The 26,271-nt window shown below is 36.5% G+C and overlaps 1 protein-coding gene across 1 annotated transcript in view; it reads left to right on the forward strand.

Moving 5' to 3' along the window:
* Parpbp (PARP1 binding protein) overlaps positions 1-26,271 on the forward strand; it is a 42,487-nt gene that overhangs the window by 9,563 nt on the left and 6,653 nt on the right. Inside the window, exons 5-11 of the mRNA XM_090328511.1 lie at positions 3,144-3,374; positions 9,641-9,745; positions 15,348-15,518; positions 17,040-17,194; positions 20,486-20,669; positions 21,955-22,133; positions 23,929-24,013. Coding sequence (XP_090184637.1) covers positions 3,144-3,374; positions 9,641-9,745; positions 15,348-15,518; positions 17,040-17,194; positions 20,486-20,669; positions 21,955-22,133; positions 23,929-24,013 — 1,110 coding nt within the window. The remainder of the gene's footprint in view (positions 1-3,143; positions 3,375-9,640; positions 9,746-15,347; positions 15,519-17,039; positions 17,195-20,485; positions 20,670-21,954; positions 22,134-23,928; positions 24,014-26,271) is intronic.

Here is a 26,271-nt window from a genome sequence, read left to right on the forward strand (position 1 = left end):
TAGCTCAGGTGTCTGAATTACAACTATGTTTTGACTTCTAAACACTCAACATTGTGAAAAACATACAGTACATTCATAAATAGCATATAGTAATAAAAGAGTAGAATTGGCTATATAGATATATATTGTGTTATATGTGTGTGTGCACACATTTGGACGTACATGTGTGTATGTATGTGTGCTATTACTAGGGCTTGCACTCAAGGGTGGTACTCTACTACTTAAACTATACTTCTGCTTCTGGCTTTTTGCTAGTTAATTGGGGGAAAGAGTTTTACAGACTTTTCTGCCCAGGCTGACTTAGAATCAAGATCCTCAGTTCTCAGCTTCCTGTGTAGTTAGGATAACAGATATGAGCCACCAGTGCCTGGCTGGTTGTAGATATCATTTTCCAGTGTATTTAGTCTTTTAAAGTCTGTTTAGGCTTTTAATTCTCTGAAATTAGAGAGGAAGAGACCTAATACATTATCCTTATAACTGAATTTTATTATGGTCAAATACCTAGTGGAGTTGTTTGTCTAATGACATAAGAAAACATGTTTGTTTTCTTAAGTACTTAAGTGGGAGAAAGGACATGGTATATAATGATCTCTAGGTTTAGTTTTTTACATACTTTTTTTTTTTTTTAAATGCTAGTCCTGTGGCTTAAACTCAGGGCCTGGGCATTGTCCCTGAGCCTTTCTTTGCTCAAGGCTTGTGTTGTACCACTACAACTTGAGCTTCAGCTATACTTTTTTTTTTTTGTCAGTCATTGAACTTGTACTCTGGGCCTGGGTATTGTCCCTGTGCTCTTCAACTAAAGGCTTCCACCTTACTCCTTGAGCCACAGCACCACTTCCAGCTGTACTTTTGACTTGTTTCTTTTTGGTAGTTAATTGGAAATAAGAGTCTCATGGACTTTCTTGCCTGCACTGGCTTTGAACCATGATCCTCAGATTTCAGCCTCCTGAGTGCAATTTTGCATGCTTGTTTAGGAGAGTATAGCTTGATTCACCACCTCTCAGCAGCTTTATATTCTTAAAAGTTAACCAATAGTAGGTTCATTGAGAAAGGATGACTTCATTGTATGGAAACTATAGATGACTTCGTTAGGTAGAAAATACTGCATTACTTTCTTTGAAAATGGCTTTATACTTTGAATCTGTCAGGAAATGGTGTTATACTGGATATTTTTCACTTTACTATGTCTTACTAGGAATCTTCCCTTATACAATATGGACAAAAGTATTGGCTTCATAGAAAGTACTAACAATAAATGCAGTAGACTGTCACATTTGAAAGTGACCTGAAAATACCTTAGTAAACAAGAAAGAGTGGAGTTTTTTAAAACTATATTTCATTTATCCATCATCCTTCCAACAGTTACTTTACTTTCAAAAGGGGAAATAAAAGAAATTGCCACTTTTCATGACCAATTACTTGTCAGTGTATTTGATATGTAAAAGAGTAGGCTGGGCACTGGTGGCTCATGCCTGTAATACTAGCTACTCAGGAGGGTTAGATCTGAGGATCATGGTTCAGAGCCAGTCCAGGCAGGAAAGTCTATGAGGCTCTTTATCTCCAATTAACTACCAAAAACCTGAAGAAAAGCTGTTGCTCAAGTAGTAGAGTGCCAGCCTTGAGTAAAAGAGCTCGGAGATAATGCCTAGGTCCTGAATTCAAGCCTCATGACTGACAATTGTCCCCTACTTCCAGAACAACGTGTATGTGTGAATGCTCTATATAACCAAGGGAATTGACTCAGAGGCTTTCAGTATTTTAGTGCACATTAATGGATTTAATCTTCTGTAATGTTAACAAAAATAATTACAAATGTAGATTTTATTTGAATTTTTGAATTATTATAAAACAACCAATATAATGTATAATTAAAATATAACCACTCTGAAATGTGGCTCTTGCTTTTCTCATTTTATTCTTGTGAAATACAATCCTTCTTAGGTCCATCAGAGAATTGAGGAATTGAACATTTTGAACTTCCTTCATATATTAGCCAGCTGGCATGTTTTCTTACCAAAACATTTTTTGATTTGACCACATAGTCTCTCAATCAGTTGTTACTGGTTTGAATAATAGTACATGCTATCATGGTGGGCACCTGGTCATGAAAACTGATATCTGGAGTGCCTTTTTATTTGGATTTAAAATGTTTTTACAGTCCTAGTATAAACACAGTTAATCTAATCAAAACCTTTTCTCATAAGATCAAAAGATCTTACATGGTTTTGTTTTAACTAGTTATAGTCAACAGGGTGAGAATAAATTGTACATTTATACTACGCAGAATCTTAATTTATTTAAAATGTGAAGAATGTCATACTAAAAACTTTAGCAATATTTGATATGAATCATGGGAAATAGATCCAAGAGTTGAGAGATACTGTTTTTTTCTCATTATTCTGATTTCATGGAGGTTAGTTCATTTTCACATTTATGATGTAATAAGTATTTATCCTAAAGATAATATGGGTAATTCTCTTAATTATCTCTAAATGGATGCATATAGAGCTGACTTTTTTTGTCAGTACCAGGACTTGAAGTCAGGGCCTGGGTACTGCTCCTTAGCTCTTTTGCTCAAAGCTTGTGTATGCTGTGTCACTAGAGTTACAGCTCTACTTCTGGCAGTTGTGGTGGTTAATTAGAGATAAAAGTTTCATGGACTTTACTGCTTAGGTACCTTTGAACTGCATCTTCATTTCTCAGCCTCCTAATAGCTAGTATTATAGATGTGAGCCAGCAGCACCTGGATTGATGATTATTTCCTTACTCTAGGTTTTCACATTGATAACTTGTAATAGTAAATCGAATGAAACATTAAAAAAACCTCATCTCTGTGACTATAATTTAAGACTAACACTTGAGACATTGCATTATGGGGGAATTCATATGGCATAGACAGATTTAAATAAAAGATTAAAAGATACAAGCAAATATTTCTCTAGAAATACAAGAAATGTAGTGGAGTTCATCTTACCAGTTTCATCATGTGTACAATTGCCTTACTCATATTTTATAAAGTCATCAAACTTAGATTTGACTGTAGAAAAATGGTATTTGTATTTCCTATCCTTATGATAAGCTATTAGCTATTCTGACACTCACTTTTATTTTTTTCTTTTTCTTTTTTGCATTATCTCTTTCAGCACTATGGAGAATTTACAGTTTCTCTCAGTGACGTCCTACTGACATGGAAATACTTTCTACATGAGAAACTGAACTTACCTATTGACAATATGGAAGTAGTTGACCATTATGAGGACATTAAGAAGAATTACAGTGATTTCTTGAAGAATAGTAATATGTTAGATCTGATCGATATTTATAAAAAATGTAGAGTTTTGACTGCTAACTGTGAAAATGACATGATATTGCCCGTAAGTATTTTTAAACAACAGTCCTATTTAATCAAATTAAAATTTTGCTAGACTTATTTGATTTGTTACTAGAGCATATCAGGAGTGGGTCACTGAAAAAACAACAGAGAATATAGTCTTTTTTTTTTTTTTTTGTGGATCATTAGGCTTGAACTCTTGGCCTGGGCACTGTCCCTGAGCTCTTTAGCTCAAGACTACCACCCTACTGCTTGAGCAATAGCTCTACATCCGTTTTTTCTAGTGCTTAATTGGAGATAAAAATCTGACATTCTTTAGGGCCCGGGCTAGCTTTGAACCTCGATCCTCATATCTTAGCCTCCTGAGTAGCTAGGATTACAGGTGTGAGCTACCATGCCCGGCTTAGAATATAGTCTTTATTCTGGGTAGTAATGTACTGTGTTAAACAAACAAGCAAAAAAGACTAGTAATTTTATAACATTTGAGGGTTCATGTTAAGAATGGAAAATTTAGTTTCATGAAAGCCAGTTTTTACTTAGAAGAAATATTTGGTAAATCTTTGTAGATTTGTATAGTTATTTGGTTGTTTGTGAGACTGGTTTCTTATTAGATTTTAAAAAAATTGTAAAAAAAAAATCAATCTCAAATGCCATTTTTTTGGGTAGATTATGGGGCTTAAACTCTGGGCCTGGGTGCTGTCCCTGAGCGCTTCAGCTCAAGGCTAGCGTTCTACTCCTTGAGCCACAGTGCCACTTGTGGTTTTCTGGTGGTTAATTGGAGCCTCATTGGCTTTCATGCCTAGGTTGGCTTTGAACGGAGATCCTCAGATCTCAGCCTCCTGAGTAGCTAAGGTTACAGAAGTGAGCCACCAGTGCCCGGCTACCAAACGCCAAAAGTTTTTTGAATTGTGTCAAGGGTTGCTTTCCTAGAACTTTTTTCTTTGTTGGCTATACAGTTATTTATTTGACGTGTTGTCATGATATTTTCTTATGGATTAATAATATTATTTTCCTAGATAGCATGACATTTTTTTTCCTTGAGAATAGTATGATACAGTAAACATGACATAGTGGAATTTTCAGTTTTTGCACAAGCATATTCTTTTTTGGGGGGGCAGTTTTCTGGTGGTTAATTGGAGATAAGAGTCTCACGGACTTTAGTGCCTGGGCTGGCTTTGAACCTTGATTCTCAGATCTCAGCCTCCTGAGTAGCTATGATTCGAGGCGTGAGCCACTGAGTCCTCCTAGCATATTCATTTTTTAATGGAATGGAAATTTAAAAATTAAGTGGAGTACACCTTAAGAGTTTGGTTTTGTCTACAAGAGATTTTATAAAGTATTTGTACATATATAGTATTTCAAGTATTGAAATAATTTCTGAACTGCACTTTTATTGAGTGCCAATAAGCTGGTAGTTAAATGTAATAAACAATTGCAGCTAAAAATGGAAGAAAACCTTTTTTTAGCTAATTACATAATCTCTGAAACTAAGCTAGACTCCAGTGGCTCACTCTTACAATCTTAGCTAATCAAGAGGGTAAGATCTGAGGACTTCAGTTTAAAGCCAGCCCAGGCAGAACAGTTCATGAGACTTACCTCTAATTAACCACCAAAATGTCAGAAGTAGAACTGTTGCTCAACTGGTAGAGCTCTAGCCTTAAATGAAAAGGCTCACCCAGACCCTGCATTTATGTCTCAGGTGTGTGGCATGCATACACAGATAATGTATAGAAAATAGGAGTTTATTTCACTCTTTTATAAACAGTGCTAATGATACACACCTAGCACTGACATGAAAGTTCTATGGCTATCATAAAGGCCTACTGAACTGTCATGTCTGTCATTTTGCTCTTCATTGTTGGCTTCTACCACTTCCTGATCCAGCATGACTATGAAGTTTTAAACTTTTCTTTTCCAGCAAGAAGTAGAACAAAATTCTCTTTCTAAGGAGTTATAGCTCTTTTGCTTCCATTTCATTGCTCAAAGCTTAGTCATATGGCTATGCCAAGCTGAAAAGAGTGTTAATTTAGGCTTTATTATGTGTAGTAATGAACTAGGATAAAAGCTAAAGATGTATAAAGGAGAAGGGGAAAGTGGATACTGAGATTTTTGTCTTTGCTGCATTGGTCTCTCATGGAAACCTTTCTCAAAATGTATGTGCACCACATACTTATGTGTATCTCCTGTCCTCAGAACCACACATACATACCCATACATATATGCCCATACTGAAGTAGAGATATTTAGGATTTATGATTGAAGATGGATTTGTGGTTGTTCCTAGCTTTATTTCATTTACTTGACTATGTTTTACATGGCTAATTTATAAAGGCTAATTAATAAGCACTGAGCTATGGGAACAATCAAATCTTCTGATTAGCCAATAATAGGATAGTATACTGATATTTAGAGGAATATTTTTTCATCTAATTTTTGGCCCTTGGGTAAATTCCTTTAACAAGCTTTCTTATTTGAGTGGATCAACTTATAGTATAGAATATGTAAGGGTACACATTTCAGGTCGTCTGTATGGAAAGTTGACCTCAACATTCCTCCATTTTAGTAGGAATCCCTGTTGAGATAGTAGTACATGAAGAAAATTTTTGCAGTTAAGGTTTGTACCACCAAACTTAGTCTGATACTTACATGGAGGAGAAAGAAGATAAGAAAATATATCCCTAGATCAATTTATCAAAATACACAAAATATAACCTTAATTTGTACTGAAAGTCTTTAACATTATATGAATTATATGACCTGAAATTTGCACAAGTCTGATAGTTTTGTTGTTGTTGATTTTTTGTTATGAGTTAAGTAAGGCAGGAATAATGAGATAAGCTAAGAGGAAAGTTGTGGAAATGTGATATTTTGAACAGAGTCCCTTTCCCTTGTTTATAATTTTATCTCCTGAGGAACTACAGGTATCTGGGACCAGTTAAGTCTTTGAATTTTAATTGTGGTCTAAGTGGAGTAAATTGGTCCAGGACTTGCTTTCTCATGAACTGTGTCTGGAATACAGCATCAGAGACCCAGGGTGAGGAGTGGAAATGAGAAAAAAGAATCTGAGAAGATTCAGCTACAGAGATCTGTAGCCCCTCTGAGCAAGGTCAATAAATGTCCTTTTGTGAGCTGTCAGGATTTCCTGTCCTTCTAGCCAGAGGTAGCTGCATTACTTCCTGTTGATGAGATTTGGAAGAATACAAGCCTGGTTGGCCTGTGAGCAGGTGACTGGCAGATTCGTTTTTCCCATCCTGCACTATACACATAGAGACCAGTTTACCTTCCATTACTTATAAAGCCATTGTGTCACCAGAGCCCATTAAGAGCCAATGATGAAAAACAACCATCTAAAAGATAACTAGGAGGTAGAGAATGGCAACTCAGCTGGCAACACATGTGCCTAACAAAATAATGCAGTCACAGGAGATCACAAACACATAACTTAGGAAAACCCTTCAATAACATCCAAGTACCAAAAGAAGGCACGTTCGTGTGTGCCTCAGCGTGGGTTGCTGCAGGTACAGCAGCTCCGGCTCCAGGACCAGCCACCAGCGCGTGCTGCAACTGCCCTGGGCAGCTTTTCCGGTTGGTAAGGGGGTAGGGCTAGAGGTGAAGCTTCTAGAAGGGGTTGAACTCTGGACAGGAAAGCCCTTCTTTCCAAATGGGGCCTCCCTGGAGAAAGCCCATAAAACAAGACTCCCGAGGAAGCAAGCTTTAGCAGGAGCCCAAGATCACCGCAAGTTGCCCCTGTCCTTGAGGAAGATGGTCCAGGGGGTGGGTTCCTACTGTCCGCATGTTCTTCCCAGGACCTCCCTGTACTGGTGGCAGGGATCAGCCCCACAGCCGCCTCCACAAAGAGCCGACCAGTTGTCCAGGCCTCTGAGGGGTTGCACGGGCAGTTAGCGTCCACCGTGGATCCCCAGGTTCCTGAGGAAGAGTCCATCGCTATTGCTCGGATGGCTCAACAGCCTCGGCAGAAGCAAAAGCGAGAGTCCTTCCCAGAGGATCCTCAAAACTCAGGATTGCCCAGGAATCATCATACAGTCCGCAGGGGGAGACGGGGCCCAAAGAAGCCTGCCTTGGAGCGGGTGAGGCAGTGGGTAAACATCTTGCCGCAGAGCATTGAGGAAGCCAGTCGGCATCACCTCACTGTGGAAGTCGAGAAGAAACCTGGAGCCATGGACTCTCAGTTTAACACATAGCCCCAGCTGGAAGCCTGCCAGGCTCATGCATGTCAGAGACTCCCGTGGACCTTTTCTGGCTAGTAAACAGAAAGCTAGATTTTATTCTGATAAATGCTTGTCCTATCGACTTTGTAAAAAAAAAACAAAACACCACGTTTTTTTTACCCTCCCCCCCATCCCCTTTACCACCTCCTCAATCCTTCTTCTTAGGATATTTTGGTTAGGTATACTAGCTCTTCTCAGGAACATCTGTAAGAACCTGTTTCAGAGTAGAACCAAAAAGCCAATCCCTAAGGAAATCACACTGGAGTGAAAAATTTCATGTAATAGATTGTACCAGTAGGCAGGACTAGGTATTCTGTTTGAGGAGACAAATTAAAAACAAAAGAACAAATTTATGAGCTGCAGGTTGGGTGGAAAGTATTGCTTACCATTCTCCCTGGAACTCCTTGGAGGTTTCCAACAGAGAAAATTGTGATCAAGAAGAGATCAGAAGGAGACTGGCAAAGGCAGTGCCTGGGACAGTTCAGATTTCATCCATTAATGTCCTATGTGCTAGGAATTTATTTGTTATGTGGAATGTTACAAAATATAACTTTTATAAGCTATTTCCTCATATATAAATCAGCTATTCTATTAGCTTTTACTGTGTAACAATTATCAGGTTATAAAACTATCAGTCATGAAAGTGGTAACAATTTTTCACATGAGGAAATGTGAAAGTATAAGGAAGCAGAGAAATTTCTTATGTAGTTATCTAGAAATAAATACATTAGGGTATGTCCTAGCTTTATGAAAAACAAATGACTTATGAAAACTTGGAAAAAATGAAGTTTTTCTAATACAACAGATAAGTTAGTATGAGATACAAATTTGTATCTTGAAAATCATGCTCAGTAAAACAGACAGGAAAAGATATAATTTTTAAAAAAGATTTGACTTCTAGATCAAAGCTAGATCTAGAACTTGGAGGTTATATCTAGATTTAAAAAACTGAAGTTGAGTGCAGTGGCTCACACCTGTAATCCTAGCTACTCAGGAGGCTGAGATCTGATGATCATGGTGAGACTAAAGTCCACGAGACGCTTATCTACAATTAATCACTAGCAAAGTGGAAATGATGCTGTCTCCAGGAGTAGGGTGATAGTCTTGGGCTGAAGGGCTTAGGGACAGCACCTAGGCCCAGAGTTCAAGCCCCATGAGCAACAACAATAACAAAGATCCCCAGAAGGAAAAGCAAGATATATTTGTACATTATAATATGTATTGTATAAAATGTAAAATATTAATATAATTTTAGCTGGAAAGAAACTTAGTCTGGCCAATGAGTTTATCAAGCTATCTATATCTATAGAAAGGTATATAACTAGGTAAGATCTAAGGATCGTGGTTCAAAGCCAGCCCGGGCACTAAAGTTCGTGATACTCTTATCTCCAGTTAACCACCAGCAAACCAGAAGTGGCACTGTTGCTCAAGGGCTAGGGCAGTAGCCTTGAGCTGAAGAGCTCAGGGACAACGCCCAGGCCCAGAGTTCAAGCCCCATGACTGACCAACGAGTATAGTACAATTTCTACACTCTTAAGATAGAGGTAAATATTAGAGTTCCTTATTTCAACATTATTGACCATTCAGTTTCATTATAATGTAAATATTCATTTAACCAAAATATATCAATAAATATCATGTCCTGAAAGAGGAAGATGGCAACCTGAAAATCTCATTCCCAACAAAGATAATCATCTATCAGTCAAGTTAAAGGAAAGATTGGTGATAATGGGAAATGAGTGTGCCGGCATCTCTATGAGGAATTCTCTGTATGTTTAGGGGCTGCCAATAAATATCAAGTAATATTCCACACATGAGAAGCAGAGATAGATAGATAGATAGATAGATAGATAGATAGATAGATAGATAGGAGGTATTGTTAGTGGGCTATATAGCAACTATTACTAATATCCTGTATTTTGTTAGTATTTACTTTCTACTTCTTTAAACGACCACTTTTTTTTCACTTGAAAAATGAACTTATCTTTTTTATGACTGATCATTTTAAACCTAGTACTTATTACAAAAAGAAAACAAAGATAAGCCAATTTTTATTAGCAATGCTTTATATTTCCTACAGATTCAACTACGGGATTTCTTGTCTGGGAAAAGTTATACAATAGCTGATGGAACTAATATTTATGAACCCATATCACCAATGAAACTCAAACAGGAGAATGAAAAGGTACTGATAAGCTGTCTGTGAGTTCAAGCAGAGTATGATTATCTTCAAAGCACTGAATTTGGCATTTCGTATGAGTTAACTCATATTTTGATTCTTTTAAAAATTTTCACAATTTAAAAAATTGGTTAAAATGAAACTTTTAGCAAATGAGTAATGCAAATACATATCATACACATCATACAAATTAAGAGTATTATTTTGGGCCAGAGTAACTAGAACTGAGCAAATATGGGTTTCATTCAGAGTACCAAAGTAGTTAAATGTTCCAGATTGTCAAGTTTCTTACATCTTTCTCTTCGGTAAATTTTTACTGTTTTAGATCATATTATGTAGGTCCTAATATGATATTATATAGATGAGAGAAAATTACATATTTTTTCAATTTCTCTTTATTTTTTGTCGGTCCTGAGATTTGATTTCTAAGCCTCAGCTGAGATCTGAGGATCAAGGTTCAAAGCTAGCCTAGGCACAAAAGGACCTGAGACTCTCCAATTAACCTCTAGAAAAAAAAAAAACAAAACAGGAATGAGGCTCAAGGGTTGGTGGTAGCCTTGAGTTGAAGAGCTCAGGGACAACGGCCCAGGCCCAGGGGTAAGGCTATAGCCTGGAGCTGAAGAAAGAGCTCAGGGACAGTGCCCAGGCTGAGTTCAAGCCCCATGACCCACCAAAAAAAAAAAAAAAAAAAAAAAAGGTATCTAATTTCTCAAGAAGAAGCAAAGCAAATGCTCTGTGCTATGGATAGAACTCATTTATTAAGCAAAGAGAACAATATCCTTGTTTAGTAAAGCTTTTTTTGTGAATTTTTTTTTCCAGTTTTGGCCTTTGCCAACTGTTAAGAACAGATTTTTTTTTTTGTTGGTTGTGGGACTTGAACTCTGGAACTGGGCGTTGTCTCTGAGCTTTTCATCTCAAGGCTATTGCTCTACACCTTGGGCCACAGCACCATTTCCCGTTTTCTGGTGGTTAATTGGAGATATGGATCTCATGGACTTTAGTGCCTTGGCTGGCTTTGAACCGGGATCCTCAGATCTAGGCCTCCTGAATAGCTAAAATTATAGGTGACAGCCACCTCGCCCGGCAAGAACCTTCTTAAAACCTGTTTACACATACAAGAGCAAGGAAACCATAACTGCCATGTTATCTGACCACAGTGATAGACATAGATTCCCAATGGAAGCCATGAGTTAAGACACTGCATCTGTGAAAACCCCCAGGATACACCCCTATGAAGTTTGCCCAACATTGCAAATCACAAGGGTAGAACTTGTTAACTATGATGAGCAAGTTGTAGGTGTGGAAGGCTCAGGCCTGATGTGCTCAATATGGATCTAATATATAAAAACTACTAAGGCTTTATTATTTTGGGGCAGCAGAAACTGAAACATATTCCACTGTCAGAAATGTAGAAATGTTTCTAATATAGTATAAACAGCACTTTTTTCTCTACATTGATTCTTTTTTTGTGTGTGTGTGCAAATAATGCTACTCTTCCAAATGTCAAAGAGATTACTAGTTTAGACAATTATACTGTAGAGCTACAAATCTAAATATTTACTCTCATGGATGTTATGAAACAATGGAAGGACTAAGGAAATTAAGATATCAGGAGATATGACTTGTTACATAGAATGAGAATAGAACAATACAGTATTATCAGAAGGTAAAAAGGAAAAGTGTATGATTGTCTTCTATGGTTTATCTGGTACAGTGCTTGGCTGGTGAACTTGAGGCACTGAGTTTAAAAATACTGTGGTCAACTTGGAAAAAATCATATTAAGCAAAGTAAGCCAGACCTAAAGGAATATAGGCTCAATGGTTTCCCTCATTTATAATAATTAGTACACACCTAGGACTCTCTTAGAAGAGGATTACAATAGCTGAAAACCTATGTATATAAAATCATATAGGATGAGACTAAATGAAATGAACTCTAGGATATGGAAGCAAGAGGTTTATCTTGTTATGATTATTGTTCTTAATGTACTGTGTTATTTCTCCTTTTTTTTTTTTTGCCCTTATGGTTAATCGCTTGTTGTTACTGTATCTGACTTTGTTACCTGGTATGTTGTATATGCGTTTATTTGAAGGAAGGGAAGGGAGGGAAACAAGCTGGTTGGGGGGGGGGTTGGGGGAGAAAAATGGGGATAAAAAGATGAGAAGTAATGCGTCTACTACCTGATTAATGTAACTGTAACCCCTCTATACATTACCCTGACCCCCCAAACAATATTGTGGTCAAAAGGAAGACATTCTTAGAAGAAGATCACAAAGGCCCAATAGCTATGTGTGCATATCATCATATAAAATGTTTATCGAAATGAATTCCAAGAAATGAAAACAAAATTTTGCTTTTCCTTTGTTATTTCTCCTTTGTTGCTGTTCTTTCTTTTTGCCAGTCCTGGGGCTTGAACTCAGGACCTGAGCACTGTCCTTGTCAAGGCTAGCACTCTTTCACTTGAGCCACAGCACTACTTCCAGGTTTTTTCTATGTATGTGATACCAAGGGATTGAAACCGGGCCTTCATGCATGCATGGCAATCACTCTACCACTAGGCCAAACTCCTGGCCATGTAGTTGATTTGTTTTGTTTTTCAAATTTCTGTACCTTTTGCCTTGTCTGTAAGTTTATCTGTTGGAGGAAGGTTAAGGGGGAGCATAGAAATGGTGGAATAAAGAGTAAACAAGTGCAGCCAGTGATACTCACTAGATACTGTGTTGAAAATGAACTATGCAGCTTGTGGGGAAGGAGGGGTCAGGAGGGGAGAGAGAAAAAGGGAGAGGTGAACACCATTCAAAAAGAAATGTATTACCTGACTTATATAACTGTAATCTTTCTGTATATCATCTTTATACTAGAAATATTGTGGTGGTATGGCTTAGGTGTACAGTTCATAAATTGGAATTGCAATCCTTCAAGTTTTAGTCTCTTGAGAAGCTAGAATTATAAGTGTAGCCAGTGGTACTGTGTGTGTGCATGTGTGTGCATGTTGCAATAACTGTTACACTGTGTGTGTGTGTGTGTGTGTGTGTGTGTGTGTGTGTGTGTGCAATAACTGTTAATGTAAAGGAAATAAGAAAGGATGTTTTGGATTTTTTCTCTAATGATTTTGATCAAATATTATGAACAATATTTTGTAGCAACTCTGGGTTCTCTCATGTTTTCTCGAAGAACGCCTTTGTTCTAGTAGACAAGTTATTTGCCTGAATGGTTGCCAGCATCATACTTTGTCTCCCCGTAGGTATGCAGCTGCTAGTATCTGGTCTTGTGGCTTCCTTTTAGTGCCCTGTTAACTTGTAGGTCTATCTTCTTCATGGTGTATTTGGTGGTCTGCTGAAGATAATGAGAAGGAACTTACTCTGTTCCTCATTTTATGTTTTCTTGGGATTCTCCTGTATATTTCAGTTACTCTACCAGGGTCTCATACATGTGAGACAGGCATTCTACCACTAAGCCACATTCCTAGTCCCCTTTCTAGTGCTTTTAAATTTTATCCTTTAAGTGTTAATGGGCGATGTCAGTGTTAATATCTGCAGGACTCACAATCACTTACTTCCTCCCTCGTTATTGAATGTTTCAGTGCTCCAGATAATCATAGGTTTGAATTTTTTTTTCTTCTTTGAGTTCTTCTCTGTTAAATTCTCCATCTTGTGTCAGTCTTTGGATGCTTTCCAATACCTACAGATTTCTCTTTAAAATTTTTTACCCTGGGTGCGATGGCTCACATCTGTAATCCTAGCTACTCAGGAGGCTGAGATCTGAGGATCAGCGTTTAAAGTCAGCCCAAGCACTAAAGAACTCGTATCTCTAATTAATCATTGGAAAACGAGAAATGGGGCTGTGTCTTCAGGGGTAGGGTGGTAACCTTGAGCTGTAGAGCTCAGGGACAATGCCCAGATCCAGGGGTAGGGTGAGAACCCTGAGCTGAAGAATTCAGGGAAAACGCCCAGGCCCAGAGTTCAAGCCCCATGACCACAAATTTTTTTTTTTTTACCCAATTCACACAATTACTTAATTCCTTGGTACTAGAAGATGCCAAACCTTGAATACCTATAAATATTACTAAGTGCCCTAATTTGTCCTTTGAGTTTATATCTTAAACTTTCTTAGATTTCATTTATCTTATATTAAATGGTGGCCAGTCATTCTACTTGAGGGCAGTTTAATATCAACATCAGGTATATGGCGTTATTTTCTGAATATGATTATTGTATAATATCAAAAATTTCAAAAGTATAAACTTTCAACTTTATCCCTTGTATATGACATTGCAAGGGGTATAGTAAACCACTTGACTTGTACTTCAATCTGTTGGGAGCTTTATTATTGGCTACTATTTAACAACAGATGTATGTAAGAAACTAAGATAAAGTCACTTAGAAAGATAAACCTGAGCTACATCATTTATATCATTTCCTGTGAGCTGTTTTCTAACACTTTATATATTTTTTATTTACTCAGTTTCTTTTATTTATATTATTGTAAAGGTGATAGAGGGGTCACATAAGTCAGGGAATGAGTACATTTTTCCTCTGACCTTTCCCACACATTTTTTAAATAATTTTTTTATTGTGATTAATAGAGGGGTTACATTATATTCACCAGATAGAAGGGGCATAACGTCACAAACATTGATACCCTTTCTCATGACATGGTCCCCATTTCTCTCCCACCCTTCCCCCGCTTATCTTGATTTCCCCCTTCCCTATCCAATTTCAAATAACCAGTTAAGCACATATAAAATATATCAGATAACAGGGTGAAATATTGTAACAATATGAGATAACCAAGGGATAGCAGAAGAGATGAAAGATAACATAGTACATTAAGGACAACAGTCACTAATTATATGGCTTTTGTTTCCTTGTCCTGGAGGTCTTTACATTTAGTGTCATACTATTTGGCCTAATGTCTGTAGATTTTGTTCTATTGTAAATCTCTGCTAGGAGAGCCCAAGGTTTCTACTGATTATGACAAATGAGGGAGACTATTGGGCCTATGTTCCTTTAAGTCTGGCTTACTTCACTTAATATGATTTTTTTCTAAGTCTTTCCATTTCCTTACAAATGGGGCGATGTCATTCTTTCTGACAGCAGCATAGAATTCCATTGTGTATAAATACCACATCTTGTTGATCCACTCATTAACTGAGGGACATCTGGGTTGGTTCCATATCTTTGCTATGGTAAATAGTGCTGCAATGAACATCATTGTGCTAGTGGATTTAGTATGCCCTTGTTTCTGGACGATTGGGTAAATGCCAAGTAGTGGAATTGCTAGGTTATGGGGGAGCTCTACGTTTAGTCTTTTGAGGAACTGCCATACTGCTTTCCATAGAGGTTGAATGAGTTTGCATTCCCACCAACAGTGTAGTAGTGATTTTATAGGTTATTTTCAACATAGTGTCAAAGTTTCTTATTGGCTCTGAATTGATTGCATTATGAAAGATCCTTTTGATTATCCAGCCTAAGTTTTCAATTTATTGGGCATTTTTTTTTTGCCTAAGACTGAATGAATTATTCTGCGTTTTTAAAAATGCTTATAAAAAGGTGATGGATTTAGAAAAAAATTAATTAAAGAAAATGACTTTTTTTTTTTTTACAGATGCAACTACTAGCAAGGAAAATTATCTTTTCATATTTAAACTTGCTAGTGAATTCAAAGAATGATCTGGCTCTGGCTCATATTCTCAATATTCCCGATAGAGGACTTGGAAAGGAAGCCTTCACTGATTTGAAACATGCTGCTCAGAAAAATCAGATGTCTATCTTTTTGGTATGGATGTGTTGATCTGTGTACCTTAATGTGGTGTTCTTGTAACTGTGATAAGACAACTTTGAAGTGATAAATTTCTATTTTATCTCTGGATTTAAAAATCCATGGCAAGTTCCCCCCCCGCCCCACTATATCTTTTAAGTTTGGTAAAGAAGAAATTCTCTAAAGCAATGTTTCCTACTCTGTTCTTTGCAGAATTTTAGCTCCGGTAATTTTTTTTTGCCAGTCCTGGGGCATGAATTCAGGGCCTGAGTGCTGTCCTCAGGCTTTCTCAAGGCTAGAGCTCTACCACTTGAGCCACAGCCATATTTCCAGCTTTTTCTGTGTATGTGGTACTGAAGTGCAAGCTAGGCAAGCATTCTACCACTAGGCCAAACTCCCAGCAACTTTTGTTTTTTATTGAAACAACATTTTGCTATGTAATTCAGTGCTGGGAATATAGATTTGTCTCCATGCCCAGCTTCAATAAATTCTTGAACAGGTTGTTCCAAAGATAGAAAGTCTCTGTTAAATACTCCTTGAGAAAACCATTCCAAGAGCAAATTTAGAAATAGTATAGTTCCCTGATGATATACATACAGCACTGTTTATATATCAAGAACTTGGACAAATCCTGCCATAAAGAAATTTACTTATAACTTCTAAGAGTTAACTTTGTTATTTAATCTATTGTTTTGGAAGTTAAGCCCATGGAACTTCTCGCAAATTATTGACATTTCATAGGGCTTGTCCTTCTTACAATTACATTGTAGAAAATGCTCTGTTAGAATATTTTCTTTGATGGAACCTCTCTTCTGTATATCCATTGCAAGTGTATGGTTACTTGTTGTAGAGACAAGCCTTTTTAACTACCTGATCAAATAATGAAACATATGAATGCTGGATGAAATTTATTAACTATCTAATTTAAGCCTTTATTTCATGGCAAAGGTAAAATATATATTTGGAAGTATTGAATTAACAGATTAATTCATTAACACAGTAGATCAGTTAACACTGAAAACAAGTTTCTTTTATATGACAATTTTAATAGTTATCAAGCTAAGTAAAAGTAAATATTTATGGGTAGATTCCTGATAATCAATGATCTATATATTTAATTTGACTTGTTTCCACCTGCAATTGGCATCATCACTATTCTTGTTGGCATGAATTTGGCATAGCACTAATATCCTTTTTTTTTTTTTGCTAGCCCTGCGTCTTGAACTCAGAGCCTGAGCACTGTCCTTGGACTTTCTCTAAAGTACCACTTTAACCACAGCACCACTGCTGTTTTTTCTGTGTATGCAGTACCAAGGAATCGAACATAGGACTTTGTGCATGCTAGGCATGCACTCTACCCCTAGGCCATGTTCCCAACCTGTCTTTATGGTTTTCAGCTTGAATCAAAAGTATGGTAGGAGCTCGCCACATTTTACCTGAAAATTTAGAATTGTATAGACTTACCTAGTTTCATAAATTAAATTGTAGTTTTAGCTTGGTAAACCTTAAATATAACTAAAACATTCATTTTATTCATAGGTGGCCACGTCGTTTATTAGAAGAATACAGCTTGGGGGGAAAGGATATGCACCGTCACCATCAGATCCTTTAAGGACCCATATAAAGGGATTGTCCAATTTTATTAATTTCATTGACAAATTAGATGAGATTCTTGGAGAAGTACCAAATCCAAGGTAATAGCTTTTCATAAATTACCAATGTCTATTATTCATTGATGTTTAAAACCTTACATTAACAGTAGGAATCATCACATCAAAAGTAGGAAGAAGAAACAAAACTATCTAGATGAATAAATCATAATTCAATAGACTTCCTCCTCAACTTTATGCTTTATTCTAAAATGTTTGCTGAAATTTAAAGGCATACGCAAACTAAACTGGATTAAGATTGAGGTTATTTCTTCCCTTTATTTAGAAGAAACAGATTTTTGACAACTATAAGTAACTGTAGAGATTAACTACTGCTACAACTACTACTACTACTATACTACTACTACTACTATTAACTTTTGGCTGGTTGTGTGACTTGAATTCTGGGTCTGGGGGCTACCCCTGAGGTCTTCAGCTCAAGGAAAACGCTTTGCTCCTTAAGCCACATCATCACTTCTTATTTTTTGGTGGTTAATTGGAGCTAAGAGACTCATGGACTTCTGTGCCCGGGCTGGCTTTGAACCATGATCCTCAAATCTCAACCTTCTGAGTAGCTAGGATAACAGATCCACATTCCCAGCCTACTACTGTTATTACTATTAGCATGTGGTTGTACAAAGGGTTTACAGTTCTACAAGTCAGGTTATGATTACAGTGCTTACTGGTCAATGTCATCATTTTTTAATACAAAGTATTGAATGTAACGATTACATTTGCTCATACTTTCTCAAATATCTGAATTTGAGTTTGTGCTACTGACCATATAACAGGAATTACAATACCCTGTACGTCCAAGGAAGAATGGGATAGGTAGATAAGGAAGAAAGAAAACAGTAACAGAAAAAAGAAAATAACAGCTCTTTACCATGCCAGCATTTCTTGAGGTGGTCTTGGTTCGGTTGTCTGCATGTCTACCTTTTACCACCATGAAATGCATGCTGTATTGGACTTCTAATCTGAAAAATGACTTTAGAGGCTTCATGTTCTATGAATTAGTTGGTTCCTTTGTTCAGAAGTTTAATTTATTTCAGTTCTTTAGTAAGTACCTGCATTATATGTTGGATTAGAACCACATTTATAGAGGGTTGAATGTGGTTGAAATTTTTCAGTGTAATCTAATGATGAAGTTTTTCTTATTTAAAATATGTTAGAAGCATTTTTGATTCTTATTCATTTTGAAATTTTTTATTATCTTAAAGTAGTGGTACAAAGGATTTGCCATTCTCCAAAGCAGTTTATTAATACAGTACATTTTGATTGATGTCACCCCTTTCAACATTCTCATCCACACTTCCCAACCCATCCTTTCCCTTATTTATCTTAATTTTAGATTATACATTGACTCTGTTGTCATTTAACAAAGCAGTTGTACAATGCATCTTGATTTGTGTGAACACTTCAACATCTTCAATCCCCTTTGACCAACCTCATTCCTTGTATTTCTCAGTTCTGTTGTATATGCAAGGAATTCCTGCCTGTATTCTCTTTCTCACTTCATTCTTCTTTCTCCTTTTGATACCTCTTACAAATGTCCATTTCTTGTTACTTATTTTTCTGGGCTTCTATTTAATCATTTTTAAAGAATTGTATTATTTATGCTCTTTGATGTACTTTATGCAGCATGGTTAATTACATTTAAGCTTTCAAGATTTATTTTAAAAAATTTAAGCTTTAACTTTTGCCTAGTGGTTGAGTGCTTGCCTAGCTTGCATGAAGACCTGGGTTCGATTCCTTGATACCACCTATATAGAAAAAGCCGCAAGTAGTGCTGTGGCTCAAGTTGTAGAGCTCTAGCCTTGAGAAAGCCCAAGGGCATTGCTCAGGTCCTGAGATCAATTCCCAGGACTGGCAAAAAAAAAAAAAATTGGCAAATAGTTACCAGATTCTTAAGTTTGATACAGAAAAATGAGTCATTATATTTAGTTGAAAACAAGCAACTACATTAAGTTTTTTCTTTACCTTCTAAGATACTAGGGTTTGAAGTTAGGGCTGGCTGAGGCAGGTAGTTAGCACAGTCTGTACTTGCTAAGCAGGACCTAACACCTGAGCCATACCTTTAGCCTTCTTTGTTTCTGTTATTTTTGAGGTAATGTTTGGCTTTTCTGGACTGTCTGTCTAGAATTCTGTCCTCCTATTCATTTTTCCTGTAGAATCTTGGATCACAGGAGTACATCATACCAAGTATCTTTCTAAGATGATGTCTTGACAAGCAGATATTAGCAACTATTAGAAGAACTAATGGTTGGCTCTAGTTGAAAATTATGTCAGGTCAGACCTTGTTTTCATTGAGTGCTGTGCAGTACTCAAGGGAACCTGGAGGGATGGCATCTCTTGATTTCCAAAGAGAGTCTGATTCTCTTATTGAACTCTTCTAACTTCTTCCTTAGAATGAGCCAAGATCCTTCCTCCTGTGTGTTTCTACATTGATCCCAAGCCAATCATCTACAGCAGGACTTGATAACCCAATGTCTTTAAGTTCAGACTGTATTTAAAGAGACATTCATTAAAAACATTTTTGTTTTTATGTTGGTTATAGTTGGTCCAGTCTTTGGTATGCTTTGTGTTAGTACTCACTTGCTTAATTCCTTTTTTCATATATAATAACCCTTCATGTAATACACTTTAGTAAGGATATGTATATATGTATATATATATATATGTATATATATATATATATTTCACATTGGTCACCTTTTTTTTCTCCTGTCTTCCCTAACCCAGAACAGCATGTACTTTAGGTCAACCTATTTAACTATTAGGAAATTCTTGTCCTTGATTTAGAGTTAATGATAATTTATTGAAAAAGTTCCCTAGCTTATTGATTCTAAGATGTATTAACAGTCTTAGTATTCAATGAGAATTTTCTTTTGTTTTTATCTTAGTACTGTTTAAAGGCTAACAATATATATTTTAAGTGTATAACCAAATCTGATGTATTATTATATTTCATATATAACTAAATCATCCCCTTTATGTTTCAAGTAAAGAAAAGAATATGGGCCTGGTAGAATACTTGTGTAATTGTAGCCCTTGGGAAGCCAAACAGGAAGGTCGCAAATTCAGGGCCAGCAGTGAGACCCTGTCTGAGGAAACAGAAAATGTCAAGAAATCAAGAAAGAAATGATTTGTTGAAATGATTTACTTTTAAAAGAACTTCAAACTTTTTATTTCTAAGGATTTCCATCTTATACTGTTTGATTTGTAAGATCAAAGCTCTAGTCTTTGAAAAGTGTTGATTAACACTGAGAATTCTGCTTTCAAGCTTATAAGTGTATTATCATTTTGCAGTAAAGTAAATCTTCTTTCTATTTTCAGCATTGCAGGGGGTCAGATACTATCGGTGATAAAGATGAAGCTGATTAAAGGCCAGAACAGTGGGGACTCTTTCTGTAAAGCAGTAGAGGAAGTTGTTCAGGAATTAGATGTAAGGATTAAAAATATTATCAGTTCTCAGCAAGGCGGTGTTGATGTTAACGCCACTGACATCAGTCCAGCTCGGGTAATGGCTTTTTGTTCTTCCTTGTTCTTTTATGCAAGGCATTATCTCTCATTATTATAGAAATGGTTTGTGGTTGTTTCTGAAGTCAGGAGACTATGTTTCCTGTGTTCTAAGATGATGTTGAAAATTTAATTTTCTCAATAGGATTATGTTCAGCTTTGATAACTCAGACCATCTTTGTATTGTTAGTTTTTGTTAATGGAAATCATTATATAATCTCCAGCATCACTTTTAAGCACTAAACACTTTTGAATTCTTAGTGGATAGTAAAGTGTTTTGGGCTACTTCTCAACAATTATTTGGTAAAATATTTCCTCTTATTTTTTTTATTTTTATTTTTTGCCAGTCCTGGGGCTTGAACTCAGGGCCTGGGTAGTGTCCTTGGACACTTTTTCCTCAAGCTAGCGCTCTATAACTAGAACCACAGTGCCATTTCTTACTTTTTCATGTATGTGGTACCAAGGAATTGAACCCAGGGCTTCACACATGCTAGGCAAACACTCTACCACTAGTCCAAACTCCCAGCCCTATTTACTTTTTAAAATTTTGAGTATATTTAGACTGGTTTCTGAGCTCTGTAGGACAGCAGTAGCTCTGTTAGATTTCATTTCCATTGGGCAGTTTATTTTTCTTTTATAGAATCCTATAATCTCTCCTTGCCTATGTCATTCTCAGATTGTCATAGTCCAGTTTTTCCATACCTGTCGATATTTTCATTGTATGTTTCCAAAACATTTGCTTCCTTATTTTCCTCCCATAGATAATCAAATCTAATAGATTTATAGCATTACAGGATAAATCAATTGTCATGACTTCAGCCCTTGAACAGATTTTTGTAATATGCATCAGTCTATTTTTTTGTAGTTTCTTTAATAACAACTCCTTTTAACTAGGTGTCATTATGACAGCAAGTGTATAAAGGAAGAGTTTTGCTTTTTATTCATTTATAGCCACATCTCATAGCTGATTTTTTGCTACTTCAGCAACAGAGGAAGGGGGAAAAAGAGGCACATGAGGGCTAGGAGTTTGTCCTGGTAGTAGAGTGGTTGCCTAGGATGCACGAAGACCCGGGTTCAGTTCCTTGGTACCACATACATAGAAAAAAAACAGAAGTGGTGCTGAGGCTCAAGTGGTAGAGCTCTAGCCTTGAGAAAGTCCAAGGACAGTGCTCAGGCCCTAGACTGGCAAAAAAAAAAAAAAAAAAGGTACGTGAAATGGAAAGATATGTCCGATTTTCCTAGGTGAGGTGCTGAGTGCATTTACTGAAAATTGCTTTTTGTTTTAGCCAAAATCGTATGCCATAAACCACGGCACTGCATATAGTGGTAGAGATACTGTGAAAATTCTGTTAGTTCTTTTGGATGAAGAAGCAGCCAGAGCTCCTACTAAAAACAAGGCAGAGCTTTTATATGATGATGAGAACACAATTTATCACAGCGGAACTTCTATTCTTACACTTTTTAGGTGCGTAATATGGAAGTTATATGTGTATAGATGTTAACTCTAGAGAATTATTTTACAAAGACCTCATTGATTTTGTTAGCCATTATATTTTTAATCATCTCTAAGTAGTTGTGCAAAGGATTACCATTTAACAAATCAGTTTGTAAGTATAATGCATCTTAACAGTTATCACCCTTTTCATTATCCCCCCATTCTTCCCAACTCAACCTTCCTCTCAGTTTTCCCAGATTTATAGGATATATATTGAATTTTATGACTACATTCTGTCCTTTCCCTCGTCATTGATTTTAAAAGCATCATATGTGTATGATAGGCAACTTGTGAACTACAAAAGTTACTTAAAGGGAAGATGGAGCTTGACATGCAGGAATGTTATATATAAAAATGATAGTCTCTTGTGAGAATATGGCAGTTGTTTGGGTTTCAGTGTTGTTTTATTCTTGTCTTTTGTTTTGAAAAAATATGTATTTGTTTCACATACATATTTTTGTCACATACTGTAAATGCTTTCTCTCACCTGAGCCCTCTCACCAAATCCTTTTGATAGTATTCTCACTTAGGAAGTGAAGAATTAGACATGCGAAAGATAATAAATATTATTTCTGAAAGTGCTCGAGTTAACAATTAGTAAGGTTTTCTCACAAGTCTGAGACTAAGCAGACTCGTTGTTATTCATAGGTGAGGGCTTATTCTGTACAGATGATGCCTCTTTTTTTTACCTTAGTATGAGAGGAAATAAGGATGGACAAAAAGCCAAATAAGCCAAGAGCATGGCCTAATGGTAAAGTGCTTGCCTAGCATGCACAAAGACCTGGGTTCAATTCCTCGGTACCACATACACAGAAAAAGCCAGAAGGCTCAATGGTTTCCCTCATTTGTAATAATTAGTACAAACCTAGGACTCTCGTAGCAGAAGATTACAATAGCTCAAACCCTGGATACATAAGGCCATATAGGATGAGGCCAAATTAATGGACCTCAAGGAAACGGAAAGAAACAGGAGCTTTATTATGAGTGACTGTTGTTCTTAATGTACTATGTTTTTGTTTTTTTTTTTTCTCTTGTGTTGCCCTTTGGTTAATCTCATATTGTTACATTATCTGACTTTGTAACCTGGTGTGTGTGTGTATATATATATATTTATTTGTTTATTTGAAATAGGAGGGGAAAAAGATTAGGGGAGGGGGTGGGGAGTGGGAAAATGGGAACAAAAACATGAGAAGGAGTATCAAAGTGTGAGAACTAATGCACCTTCTATCTGGTGAATATATCTGTAACCCCTCTATACATTAAAATAAAATTTAAAAATAAAGCCAAATAAGCTCCCTTAAGCCTTTTTTAAGGACAGTAATTGCATTCGTGAAGACTTAGTCTTTTTTTTTTTTTTTTTTGCCAGTCCTGGGCTTGGGCTCAGGGCTTGAGCACTGTCCTTGGACTTTCTCAAGGCTAGCACTCTGCCTCCTGAGCCTCAGCACCACTTCCGGCTTTTTGCTATGTATGTGGTACCAAGGAATTGAACCCGGATCTTTGTGCATGCTAGGCAAGCACTCTACCACTAGGCCAAACCCCCGGCCTTCTGTCTTTTTTCTATGTATATGGTACTGAGGAATCAAGCCTGGTCTTGGTGCATGCTAGGCAAGCACTCTACCACCAGGCCAAATTCCCAGCCTGAAGACTTAATCTTGAGAGGTCTTACTCCTTAATACTTGCCTTGGGATTAAGTGTTATAAATGTTGGAAAGACACAAATATTCAAATCATAACAATAAGGGGGTTGCTGTTGTTGTTTTACATAGATCTCCCATACAAGTGAAGGTTAATTCATCTGTGAAACCCCTAAGAGAACGCATCCATAAGTCAATTCAAGAGGAAAAAAATGAGGTACAGTTTAATTCACTGTCAGAAAAAAACAATAAACATTGTTTTATTTTTTTTAGAAGTAAGCATATAAATCTAAATGTTTTGGTGATTATAAATGTACAGTACATATTTACACAATGAGTGTGAGATGGAAAATGAGTAATGACAGTTGGCATACAAAAACTTTCTTTTTATGTAATCTTGACTGATGTGTTTCTGGCTACCTTCTCCCTTGGATCTAAAAGAAGAAAAGAAATCAGCAGTTTGTGATTGTAAATGATGAATAAATAGAATAAATATCTGTTGAATGAGTGAGAGGGAAAATTAAGAGGACATGGCCTTCTTATGTTTATTCTAATTCTTATTTATTCTAATGCCTGAAATGAAGACTGTTATATGCTTTTTTAATTTAAATTTTATTATAAAGGCGATATACAGAGGGGTTACAGTTACATAAGTCAGGTAATGAGTATATTTACTTTTGAACAATATTATCCCGTCCTTCATTTTTCTCCCACTTTTTTTTTTCCTCCTGGCTTCCTCCTCTTCCCCAAGCTATAAAGTTCATTTCTAACATAGTGTGTAATGAGTATCATTGCTAAGTTGGTTCACTCTTTGTCCCACCGTTGTAATCACTGTAACATATACTTGTAAGGATTGCTCTAGTGCAGTTTCATGATGAGTTGGCCCAGTTGCTTGTCTTTGGGTGACAGTTATAATGGAGGAAGCATGCAACAGAGTGAAACTGCTCAGCTCATGGTCATGGAGTGAAACAGAAGAGAAGAGATTGAGGTTCCATTAGCTCTCTTAAGACATACTGTCTAATGACCACTCATTTAGTCTGAAGTAAGTTTTCCTATTCTTGAATGAAATATTTGTGCCTGTAAATAGTTGGCAATGGTATTTCTTCAACCACTTAAAAATTTATTGGTCTGAGTTTTTGAAATAGTATATTTTAATTGAGTATCTACTATTTGTTACATACATAGTATAAGATATATGTTAAAATCTTTGCATAAAACTTAGAATTATCAAGCAATTGCTTGTTCTAATACAACTTTCACTTAAAACCTGTTTCTTTTATGTGCTCCAAGCCCTTTCAGTTTATTTATTTGTAAGTGTTGACTTTTTTTCATTTATTATTGGTCATTATTAATTAATGCCTATGGAATACATTCTTAAGCTCCAAACAAGTCCTGCTCCCCCTCCTACTTTTCTGGGAATAAAACTGATCAAATTACAGGGTCCTCTTGGCTCCCACTTAAAATTCTAGCTACAAAGGAGACTAGATCCAGAGAATCATGATTCAAAGCCAAAGTCAAAAAGGACAAAAAAGTTCTTGAGACTCCATCTCCAAAACAACTGACAAAAATACTGGGCTAGAGTGACACTGATTGCTCTTTCCTGTAATCCTAGCTGGTTGGGTGGGCGCTGGTGTCTGAAGATTGAGTTTTGAAGCCAGCCTGGGTAGTCTTAGCTCCAGTTAATCACCAAAAAGTTGGAAATAGAGTTGTTTCTCAAATGATTGAGTACTAATCTAAAGCAAAAAGCTCAGGGACAACTCCTCAGGCCTTGAGTTCAAGCCCCAGGACTATCATATACACACAAAAGTGAAACAATACAAATTAACCAAAATAATCATCAAGAATGTTACAAAGAATAATGTAATCTGATACAGTGCATTTCAAAAAGCCCCTGATGTCTAGCCATATCAACCTTTATTATATATATATCACAGTAAATATATGTATTACAATATATTTTTATATTATAATATATAGATAGATATAGATATTACAGTAGAAAATGAAATGTTCTCAGATAAGGAATAGAATCAATTCACAGCCTTGGAGATTTCTTTCTAACTAGGATGTAGATCATTGTCAAACACCATTTTGTGGTGACAGAATAATAAAGAGATATGATTGGGGGGAAGCAGAAATTTAAAGACAGCAAATCTGTGGGAGAAGAGAGGTGTACATAAGCTAAAAATCTGGAGAAGGTAAAGTCCTTCTGAAAGGAACAGTCCTTTTCTATTTTCTTCAGGCAGTATTCGTCACCCTCAGATATAAGCTGAGAATTGACCATGGGCCCACATAGAGGAATTCTAACTGAGCGAGAAACCAACAAAGCTTTTGGGTCTTTTGAGAGATTGGCAACCATTTCAATATTTCAGGATACACAGAGCTTGAATTTTGTAACTATTTGGGAGGAACTGAGTCTCATTATAGTGGACTGAAAATCACCTGAAATGTTGTGGTATTTAAAAGACAAAGATC

Source organism: Megascapheus bottae, chromosome 2 (assembly GCF_031878675.1).
Source record: "Megascapheus bottae isolate mThoBot1 chromosome 2, mThoBot2.hap1, whole genome shotgun sequence".
NCBI lineage: Eukaryota > Metazoa > Chordata > Mammalia > Rodentia > Geomyidae > Megascapheus > Megascapheus bottae.